At 39.4% G+C, this 11590-nt stretch overlaps 1 protein-coding gene across 1 annotated transcript; it reads left to right on the forward strand.

The window, feature by feature from the left end:
• Nucleotides 1-751: 751 nt before the first annotated feature.
• Nucleotides 752-10995, forward strand: Atp5f1a (ATP synthase F1 subunit alpha). The gene is made up of 12 exons (XM_015482415.2): nt 752-905; nt 2788-2866; nt 4476-4645; nt 5988-6161; nt 6390-6556; nt 6750-6898; nt 7847-7998; nt 8103-8327; nt 9151-9258; nt 9373-9517; nt 10496-10646; nt 10773-10995. Exons 1-12 carry the CDS (start codon nt 846-848, stop codon nt 10852-10854), a joined length of 1662 nt encoding a protein of 553 aa, XP_015337901.1. The 5' UTR covers nt 752-845; the 3' UTR covers nt 10855-10995.
• The last annotated feature ends 595 nt before the right edge of the window (nt 10996-11590 follow it).

The raw sequence follows: 11590 nt of genomic DNA on the forward strand, positions 1-11590 counted from the left end.
TTTTGTTTTACATTCCCCCTCCCTCAAAGAACTTTTTTTTTTTTTTTTTTAACTTTAAGACAGGGTCTTGCTATGTTGTCCAGGCTGGCCTTGAATTTGCAATCCTCCTACCTCAGCCTCCTGAATGCTGGGATTATAGACATGTGCTACCACACCAGCCTGTATACTGTGTGTGTGTGTGTGTTTAATTTTTTATTTTTGGTACTGAGGACTTAACCTAGGGGCATTTAACCACTGAGTGGCATCCCTAGCCCTTTTTACTTTGAGTTTTGTTAAATTGCTTATGGTCTCTTTAAATTGCTCAGTCTGGGGGGCTGTGGCTCAGTGGCAGAGCACTTGCCTAGCAAGGGCGAGGCACTGGGTTCAATTCTCCGCACCACATATAAATAAATGAATAAACTAAAGGCCCATCAACATCTTAAAAAATAATAATAATAAAAAATAAATTGCTCAATCTGGCCTTCTCAGGGTTAGCCAGTGCATCCTTAGACAAGGTGATGCTGGGAACCGCTTCTCTGCAGGTTCCGCTACTCACGTGGTCGCCGGGGCAACCACAAGGTCGACTGGAAATACTAAAATAAATGTACAATGAATGCTGGGCCGAAGCTGGCAACAGGCGATTCATTCATTTTGAGGGTTCAGCTTAAAAAATAAAAAGAATACTTAAAAAATAAAGAAACCCACCCCTCACTCTCAAAAAAGCAGATTCGCATCCGGTGAAGCGAGGGGCGGTACTTCCGGGTCAGGTGGGCCGGCTACCTTGACCTTCCTCGGCGCTCGGCCATTTTGTCCCAGTCAGTCCGGAGGCTGCGGCTGCAGAGGAACCGCCTGAGCAGAAACCGAAGATGCTGTCCGTGCGCGTTGCCGCGGCCGTGGCCCGCGCCCTCCCTCGGCGGGCCGGGCTGGTGAGCACCGCGGATTGGAGCGGGGCGGCTCGGTGGGGCGGCAGCGGGTGGCGGTGCGCTGGCTCTGGAGCTCTGCAGCGAGACTGAAGGGTTGTGGCGGACGCCGCCATCTTGCACTGTGGCAGCTCGGCTGGGCCGGTGGGCGAGCGACAGAAGGGCCATTTTGCTTGCCATCCATGCGAAATGGTGCGGAGTGGTGCCGGGGAGTTAGTGACCTAGACGTTGCCGCGATACGGGGGTCTCCTTAGGATTCTAGTCTTGGGCCTAGAGCGGCCGGAGCAGAGGCCTTGGGCGAAGGTCAGAAGTTGGGTGCTAGCTTTCTCAGAGGACGGCTCTGGGGCTCGTTCCGGCTGATTGTCCCCATCTGGTACCTCTGAAGGTCAGAGGACTGCTGTCAGCTCTTGCTGAAGCGAGTCAGGCGAGCCTGACTTTGTGTGAAGGTCAGCAGGACCCAGCATTTTACTCTAGTCGGAGGTCAGTTCAGAGCAAAGCAAACGTTTCTTGAATTCTTCAGAAGCGGTTTGTTACTGCTGAATACTGAAGCGGTCGTGGACACACCGTGCAGATGAAGAAAAAAAAATTATTTTTGTGTGGCCAATATATCACAGCAATGAAGCTGGTTTCCAAATTGTTTCGGTTTCACCGAAGTCTGCTTTGTGTGATTCCTTGACGTGTACAGATTTCGTCCTTGAATTGTTCATCTGGTGGTTTGAGGAATTGTTGGACAGTGTTCAAGAATTCAAATAAAATAGAACACAAACTTGGAAAATGCCTCTAAGAGGTAGTGCCCTTTGTTACTTACCTCTGTGAAAGTTGAGTATGAACGTCAAACATTTATTAATTCCTAAGTCTATTGTAAACGCATTCACATTTGCCTCTTTTATCTCAAAAGTAATCTGAATTTGAAAGGTGAAATAAGTATAATGGCCGTTTTGCTGCCCTAAAACAGCCTGGTAGCTTCTTGGTTTTCTGTTAGCTGCAAAACATTTTTAACTATTTTCATCTAGCTCCTATAGAAGGCAGTAGCTTCAAAATTGACAGTGACCTGAAGGTGTGGTGGTGAACATTTGTGATCCCAATGATTGGGGGAGCCTGAGGCAGGAGGATCCAAAGTTTGAGGCCAGCTTCAGCAACTTAGCTGAACCCTGTCTCAAAATAAAAAGAGCTGAACTGGAGATGTAATTGAGTGGTACAGGGTCCCCGTGTTCAATTCTTAGTACTGCAAATACATAAATAAAAGTTGATAGTAACCAATCACAGTATTCTAACTTGAAGGAAAGAGGAGTCGTCCATGTTGCTACAGGATTTATTCATGAAGTTAAAAAAAAAAAAAAGATCCATGTGCCTTATCCTTTTAGTTTCTTATTTAGCTCTAACATCAGTTTTTGTTTGCTTGTCATTTTCTTTAAAGTAAAATTGGGACCATATTAAGATTTGTCCTTTAGGAAGCTCTGCCATTGAGCTACATTCCAAGCCCCTCTTTAAATTTTTGAGTCAGGGTCTCACTGAGTTGCCAAGACTGGTCTCCTGAGTAACTAGGTACAGGCTATGCCACTGTCCTCAGCTAGGAAGAAGTTATTAGAATTTCCACAACTCAAGTAAAATCTAAAGCCATAATAGTAGTACCTGATTACTTTGTTAATAGCTGCTTTTTAAAATAGACTCCATTTAAAAAAAATTATTTTATAAAGTGCTAATTGTGTACTAGGAACATTATTATATACTCAACATATACCTAAAGGTACTTCCTCAACTGAATAATACACTTCAAATTTTAAACAGAATATTTTAAATATACTTTATATTTTTATCAATAATTTGATCAAAATATGTCTGCATTTGTGAAGCTTGTCAGTTTCATGAGTGAATATTCTTGCACTAGGTCTCCAAAAATGCTTTGGGATCATCCTTCATTGCTGCAAGGAACCTCCATGCCTCTAACACCCATCTTCAGAAGATTGGTAAGTCTGTGCACCACACTTACCACCTTATCATTAAATGAAAATATAATTTACAAAGATTGTATAACTGTTGGGCTGGTTTTTTTTTTTTCCATTTTCTGTCATTTTTAGTTACTACAGAATCCCAGATTCGTACACCTATTTGCCTTTTAGCTTTGTCTTGATATAGGTTCTGTTCTACTGAAATGAACTCTAGTTATATATTTTTCTTTTGTTATTAGTACAGCTTCTTTGTTCTGGTAATTCTTGTGCAAAAACAAGGACATTGTAGTAGGTACCCTTTCTGATTTAGCAAAGAGTTCTTTTTCCTCACCTAAAAGCATTAGAAAATAATGAGCAGTTCTTACTGATATGTTTTCAAAGGCAGTGGCCACTCCTTTATACCTGGAAGTCTGAATTTGCAAGTTGCAAATGCAATAGAGAAATAGGGAGGTGAGTATAGGAATATGCTATAGGTTGGGGAATTTCTTTGAACATGTGTAGTAGGGTTTTTTGTCCTTTTTTTTTTTTTTTTTTTTTTTTTTTTTTTTTATTGGGGATGAGCCCTGGCCTGCATATGTTAGGCAAGCATTCTATCACTAAGCTAAATCACCATTCTTTTTTTTAATTTGAGATAGAGTCTTGCTAAGTTGATGAGGCTGACCTTAAACTTGTGATCCTCTTTCTTTAGTCTCATGGGTAGCTGGGTTACAGGCATATATCACTGCACCTATCTAAGTGCTCTGTGTTTTATGTATATGCTGTTTTGAATCTTTAAATTTCTTTTAGTGCTGGGGATCAAACCATACATAGCTTTGCACATTTTAGGCAGGTACCACTGAACTAAACCCAACCCCAAGCCTTAAAACACATTCATGTTTTGTATGGATTTCAGCCAGAAATGTAGGTTTCAACATAGGTATAGGTTCTTTGAAAATTAAACCAGAAGACCAGGTGTGGTGGCACATTTCAGTTATCCCAGCTACTCGATGCTGAGACAGGAGGATCACAAGTTTGAGGCTAGCCTGGTAAACTTAGTTAAGACCCTGTCTTAAAATTAAAAAAAAAAAAAGAAGACCCTTAAGGATCTAGGGATGTAGTTCAGTAGTAGAGTGCTTGCTTAGCATGCTTGAGACCCTGGGTTCCATCCCCAGTACCACAAAAAAGAAATTAAACCAAAATGTTTAGCTTTGTTAACTTCTTGCCTGTTTTACATTTGACATGTGGAATACATGGCTTTGAATCATTTTCTTTTTTTATTGGGATGGTGGGTACTGGGGATTGAACTTAGGGGTTTTGGACCACAGAGCCACATCCCCAGCTCTATTTTGTAATTAGACATGAGTCTCACTGAGTTGCTTAGTGCCTCACTGTTGCTGAGGCTGGCTTTGAACTTGCACTCCGCCTGCCTTATCCTCCTGATCAGTGGGATTATAGGCATGTGCCACTGCACCCAGCTGAATTTCTTATTTTCATAGTGGTCGATATCCAACTTTTTGTAGAGTCTTGTGTTACATTTTAGATTGTAATTTGATTATTATGATCACAAAACTTTCTTGTTGGGAAATGGGTTTTGAGAATCTTAGCACCGTGTATTTTTTTTTTTTTTAATTGAATTGTTCTCTCTCAGGCACTGCTGAGATGTCCTCTATTCTTGAAGAGCGTATTCTTGGAGCTGATACATCTGTTGACCTTGAAGAAACTGGGCGTGTCTTAAGTATTGGTGATGGTATTGCCCGAGTTCATGGGCTGAGGAATGTTCAAGCAGAAGAAATGGTAGAGTTTTCTTCAGGCTTAAAGGTAAGTTAAAAAACAATATTTTGGCTTTTTAGGATCTAGTTTTTCTCAATTCCAGAGATTGTGTAAGATTTTTTAAAACTTCATTTGTTGATTTTAGATATACCTGATAATGGTGTATTTTTGACATATATGCGTAGAGTGCAACGCATTCCAATTAGGATCCCATTCTTGTGGTTGTATATGATGTGGAGTTACATGGGCATAGGAAAGTTATGTCCAGTTCATTCTACTGTCTTTTGTATTCCCATCCACCTCCCCTTCTTCCTTTATTCCCCTTTGTCTGATCCAGTGAACTTGTGTACTACTTCCCCTTTCTCATTGTGGGTTAGCATCCACATACCAGTGAGAACATTCAGTCTCTGTTTTGGGGGGGACTGACTTATTTCACTTAGCATTATATTCTCCAGTTCTATTCATGTACCAGCAAATGCCATAATTTCATTCTTATTTATGGCAGTGTAATATTTGTTAAAAACTTCTAAGTCTCTATTTGCCTCAGGCCCCCATCTTTGTTATTATGGATTAGAAAGGTGTTGTTTTTTTTTGTGTGTGTGTGTATGTGTATGTGTGTGTGTTTTTGACGGGGTGGGGGGGACACTATTGGGATGGAACACAGGGCCTATTGCATACAAGACAAGCACTCTACCACTTTGCTATATCCCCAGCCCTTTTTTTTTTTAAGTTGCCCAGGCTGACCTCAAACTTGTATTCCTCTTATCTTAATCTCCCAAATAGCTGTGATGATAGGCATGTGCCACTGTACCTGGCAAGAGAATAGTGTTACAAGGTTTTGTAAGCGAGGGTTTTTTTTTTTTTTTTTTTTTTTTTAACTCTAAACAGATTTAGTCACACTGACTCCAAAATATAAAATTTTAGTGAACCTTTGCCCAAATGTCAGTAAGTTCAAATCTGGTTGTTTCTTTTCTTTCCTTTTTTTAAACCCCCTCACATGCTGGGGATCAAACCCAGGTCCTGTTTTTTTCCAATTACCTATGTAAAAGCATTTGATAACTTCAACTAAATTAATTTTTGGTGTAAAGTTGAAAGTTGGTGACTTTGTATTATTGATAGTGGAGTAGCTATCAGAAGTTCTGATGATACAAGTCAACTTTGTATTAGGTTGAGCCTAATTGGCCAGTGCAATGGCAATAAAAGTTGTGGGAGTCATGGGTTCTCTGGGGGGAAAAAAAAGAAAATAATAGGGGCAGTTTTATAAGTGTCTACTGTGGATAAAGAGCCTCTTGATATAGAAGACTATAGAGCCGAAGTTACCATTTGACCCCTCTTATCTTCAGTGTATACATCTTTACTAATGTTCAAATTTTGTCTTTCAATTGTGCAGGGTATGTCTCTGAACTTGGAACCAGACAATGTTGGTGTTGTCGTGTTTGGGAATGATAAACTAATTAAAGAAGGAGATATTGTTAAGAGGACAGGAGCCATTGTGGATGTTCCAGTTGGCGAGGAGCTGTTGGGTCGTGTAGTAGATGCCCTTGGTAATGCCATTGATGGAAAGGTAGGTTTGATGTTTATTAGATCTGTTTGCAGCTTCTAAAAATCACCATAATTGATTATTCTGGGGGCTCCTTTTTATTTTAAAAATATTATTTATCTTAATTTGTTTCTCTTTTTGAGATGGGGTGTTGCTGTGTTGGCCAGGCTGATCTTGAACTCTTGGGCTCATGTGATCCTCCCTTTTCAGTCTCCTTCAGTTAGCTAAAACTTGTTTATTTATTTTTTACAGGGTCCAATTGGTTCCAAGATCCGTAGGCGAGTGGGCCTGAAAGCCCCTGGAATCATTCCTCGAATCTCTGTGAGGGAACCAATGCAGACTGGCATTAAGGCTGTGGATAGCTTGGTGCCAATTGGACGTGGTCAACGTGAGCTGATTATTGGTGACAGACAGACTGGGTAAAGACTTAAGCTTGTTAAAAGTTCTAGCTAAATTTGCTTTATGCAAAGATTACTTTTTCATTTTGGAATGATAAATGCTTTGGCTATACTGGGGACAGTAGAATGTGATATGAAGATTAGTAAGTAAAATTTTAGTACTAGTAAAATCCTTTGAAGTATTTAGTAACATTTGTGTTTATTGTTTCTTAAGGAAAACATCGATTGCTATTGACACAATTATTAATCAGAAACGTTTCAATGATGGATCTGATGAAAAGAAGAAGCTGTATTGTATCTATGTTGCTATTGGTCAAAAGCGATCCACTGTTGCCCAGTTGGTGAAGAGACTTACAGATGCAGGTATTAAAGAACTCAGTCCCATTGCTGTTGTTTTTTTGTGGTACTGAGGATTGAACTCAGGGGTGCTGTACTGTTGAGCTATATTACATTCCCAGCCCATTTTACTTTTTTTTTTTGGTACAGGGGTACCCCTCAGCTCTATTTTTGTATTTTATTTAGAGACAGAGTCTCACTGAGTTGCTTAGTGCCTTACTATTGCTGAGGCTGGCTTTGAACTTTGAATCCTGTCTCAGCGTCCCGAGCCTCTGGAATTGCATGGGCAATTGCGCCTGGCTCCCCTTTTTACTTTTTTTTTTTGAGATAGGGTCTTAAGTTGTCAAGGCTGGCCTCAAACTTGGTGATCCACTTGCCTCAGTCTCCCTAATCTTTGGGATTGTAGGCATGCACCACCATACCTAGTTCCATTGCTGTTGACGCCTATTGCTACTAATCCTAGAACTTCTAGTTAGCAAAGACTGATTTTTGTTTACTCCCTAATGAACTGAATTTTATAATATAAATAAACAGGTTAAAAAAATGGGAAAGTAATATAAAGTACCAATAAATGTAAAGGTTTTGTTAGTTTTTTAAAAAGTGGATGTTTGGCAATTTTTAATAGTAAATCTTTTTACCACTGAGTAATATTTATTATAGTAACGTCTAATTTAAAATCACAACTTGGCTGAGGGTATAGCTTCCTGGCAAACTGCAGGAGCCCGCTACTTAGAGTTCTCGCTCAGTTCCTGCTGAGTTCACTCGCAATAAAGTAGTTCCCGTTTCAACCTTCAAATTGCTTGTCACCTCCTGTTTATTTTTGCTTAGCCGGACTACGGCAATAGCTCAGTGATAGAGTGCTTGCCTAGTGTGGGCAAGGTCTGAGATTCAGTCCCTGTTACTACAGAAAGTAAATAAGTAAATAAAAGCACAGTATCCATAACCACATAAAATGTAAATCTTTTTCCTCCTCAGATGCTATGAAGTACACCATTGTGGTATCAGCCACTGCTTCTGATGCTGCCCCACTTCAGTACCTGGCTCCTTACTCTGGCTGTTCTATGGGAGAATATTTTAGAGATAATGGCAAACATGCTTTGATCATCTATGATGACTTATCCAAACAGGTCAGAGGAACTATTTAATCTCTTTATATGTTTACAGTACAATGGAAGTTGACATGAAATTTCTGGTTATTAGGAGAACTTCACAACTCTCTTCTATATCATAGGCTGTTGCATACCGTCAGATGTCTCTGTTGCTACGCCGACCCCCTGGTCGTGAAGCCTATCCTGGTGATGTGTTCTACCTACACTCCCGACTGCTGGAAAGAGCAGCCAAAATGAACGATTCTTTTGGTGGTGGCTCCTTGACTGCTTTACCAGTCATAGAAACACAGGCTGGTGATGTGTCTGCTTACATTCCAACAAATGTCATTTCCATCACTGATGGACAGGTATTATTTTAATGATTAAAATAACTAAAAAGGGTTTGGTTAATTCTAAGGTACTGGGTTAGACTAGTATCTATGAACTGACTTGTTAAATGTATTTTTTACTATGGAAAATTTTAAATGTATATAAAAGAATAATATAATGAAGGTTTACGTATTCGTTACCCAGTTATCATTTCACGGAGTAGTATGCTTTATTCTCTTACATAATTTTGAAGCATTTCCCAGAGATGGTAACACTTCCCTTGTAGTTCTTTCTTTTTTTGGTACTGGTGATTGAACCTGATGCTTAACTATTAAGTCATAGCCCCAGTACTTTTTATTTTGAGACAAGTCTTGCTAATTGCTAAGTTAATGAGGCTGACCTTGAACTTGCAATCATTTGGTCTCAGCCTCCTGAGTTGCTGGAGTTACAAGCATATATACCACCTTGCCGAGTTCCCTCGTCTGTCTTTCAGTATAAATTTATTGGTTTTTCCCACTAATTTTTTTTCTTTTAAGTTGTAGATGGACACAATACCTTTATTTTATTTATTTATGTGTGGTGCTGAGGATCGAAACCAGTGCCTCTCACATGCTAGGCAAGTGCTCCACCACTGAGCTAAAACCCCAGTCCCTTTTTCCTTAATCTTAAGCACATCCTGATTCAGCAGTAGGTCATGTAGGCCAGTTTGGATTGTCGAAGATAGGGTACCTCTACCATGAGAAGTCACTTAGCATTCTCTCAAGTTTTGAGTTTCAGTTTGTTGGCATTTTAATTACTTAAATTTGAATATAATTGATTTCCTTCTTTTTAGCCTTCATCATATGTATTTTTGCATTGTAGATCTTCTTGGAAACAGAATTGTTCTATAAAGGTATCCGCCCTGCTATTAACGTTGGTTTATCTGTGTCCCGAGTCGGATCTGCTGCCCAAACTAGGGCTATGAAGCAGGTAATTTTATATCACTTGGCAGAAAGGGGTATTAGGTTAAAATCTTGAAGTATTCAAAATCAGCTGTATTTGTACAGTGCTCTTGTTGTTAATACCAATTTTACTGTATTTCAGGTGGCAGGTACCATGAAGTTGGAATTGGCTCAGTATCGTGAGGTTGCTGCTTTTGCACAGTTTGGTTCTGATCTTGATGCTGCCACTCAACAACTCTTGAGTCGTGGTGTGCGTCTGACTGAGTTGCTGAAGCAAGGACAGTATTGTGAGTTGTTTTTGGTTGTTACTGTTGTATGTTAGGGTATTCCCAGACCTACAGAGCTACATCACCTGTCATAGGATATTATCTTTTATCAAAAACACTGCCTTTGAGTTCAGTGAGTGTCTGTTTCATTATTATTTGAACGTAAATGCTGCGAATTTAGTGAAGGAGAAACTTGGTTCTCTTTTTTGGGGTACCAGGGATTGAACCATTCATTGAGCCACATCCCCAGCCCTTTATTTTATTTTATTTTTTAAATTTTGAGACAGGCCTCACTAAATTGCTAAACCAGGCTTTGGATTTGGCAAACCTCCTGTCTCAACCTCCCATGCTGCTGGGATTATAAACGTGCACCATTGTGCCTGGCATGTTTTTTTTTTTTTTTTTCCTTTTTTAAATAGTTGTAGATGGACACAATACCTTTATTTTATTTATTTTTGAATGTGGTGCTGAGGTTCAAACCTAGTGCCTCACATGTGCTAGGCAGGTAGTCTACCACTGAGCTACAACTGCAGCCCATTCTTCTTATTTTCAAGAATTAAGACCCTATTGGATCCACCGTTCCCTTGGTATGAGTTTGGCAGATTTTAAAGGAATCTGAGTAGTTAGAGGTGTAGTTTAGTGGTATGGTGCTTGCCTAGTATGTGCAACACTGCAGGTTCCATTCCTAGGACTGAAGAAAAAGAAAGTTACTATGTTTTTTACCTTGCCAAAAAATGTCAACAAATTATTTACCCCCAAAATAGTATTAACAGTGCCAGATTATAGTAGTGCTTTTTTGGGTTATACTTAGAAGATGATGCTTCTGTTTATTGGGGAGGGAGGGGAAAAGGAAGAGTTATAGGCCAATGAGAATATAAGTTATTGAGTTATAGGCCAATGAGAATATAAGAGAAAGTGATATGTTAATAATTGAAAGAAAAAGTTTCTCTGACTTTGGTAACATGACATTTTTTTGAGCAACTTACTTGTTCTTTTTAGCTCCCATGGCTATTGAAGAACAAGTGGCCGTTATCTATGCCGGTGTAAGGGGATATCTTGATAAACTGGAGCCCAGCAAGATCACCAAGTTTGAGAATGCTTTCTTGTCTCATGTGATCAGTCAACACCAAGCCCTCTTGGGCACTATCAGGTATGAATGCAATTGTGGCCTCTTTTTGTAATTTTAAGATACCAAAGTCTTAACTCCTTTTTAGTTCTTCAGTCAGTGAATTTTTGTCCAGATCAGAACTAATGATCTACTTTTATTTCCTAATAGGGCTGATGGGAAGATCTCCGAACAGTCCGATGCAAAACTGAAAGAGATCGTAACAAACTTCTTGGCTGGATTTGAAGCATAAAATATGGATTCACATCAAATACTGGTTTGGTTTTTGTCATCATTTCTTCTAGTAACATCATTTTCATTTATAAAAAGATTACTCTCATACTCCTGCTGTACAGAAATTATGTTAAAAATAAAAGTTCCATGTTGTGTGGTATTTTTTTTTCTCTTTTGCTTTTGCATGGTACTGGGAATTGAACCCGCTTTACCATACCACCAAGCTACATTCCCCAGCCCTCTTTTGTATTAATTGTGGATGGACACTTTTTTTTTTTTTTTCTTTTTAAATGTGGTGCTAGGGATTGAACCCAGGGCCTTGTGCATGCTCAACAAGTACTATACCAACTGAGCAATATCTCTATCACCTTATATGTTTATTTTATATGATGTTGAGGATTGAACCCAGTGCCTCACACATGCTAGTCAGTGCTCTATAGTGGAGCTACAACCCCAGACCTTTTTTTTTTTTTTGGCAATGTTTCATTAGTTGCTTCGGGCCTCACTAAATTGCCGAGGCTGACCTTGAACTTATATCCTCCTGCCTTAGCCTGCTGAGTTGGTGGGATTACAGGCATGTACCACCATATCCAGTTAAAATGACGATTTTATAATTTCCTTTATATATTGATTACCTGCCATTCTGTCAAAAGTAAAGCTTTCTTATCAGTTTGGACTCAAGATTTTTTTAAATCAATGTGATGGAATAGATTAGATTTTGACAAGCAGAGAATGAATAAGGGTGGACTTAACTG

The sequence above is a fragment of the Marmota marmota genome, unplaced genomic scaffold, assembly GCF_001458135.2.
Source record: "Marmota marmota marmota unplaced genomic scaffold, marMar, whole genome shotgun sequence".
NCBI lineage: Eukaryota > Metazoa > Chordata > Mammalia > Rodentia > Sciuridae > Marmota > Marmota marmota.

Coding starts and splice junctions, on each gene's coding strand:
- Atp5f1a (XM_015482415.2), top strand. CDS start 846: ATGCTGTCCGTGCGCGTTGCCGCGGCCGTGGCCCGCGCCCTCCCTCGG. Junction 906..2,787: donor TCCCTCGGCGGGCCGGGCTG/GTGAGCACCGCG, acceptor TTCTTGCACTAG/GTCTCCAAAAATGCTTTGGG. Junction 9,518..10,495: donor GCTGAAGCAAGGACAGTATT/GTGAGTTGTTTT, acceptor TGTTCTTTTTAG/CTCCCATGGCTATTGAAGAA.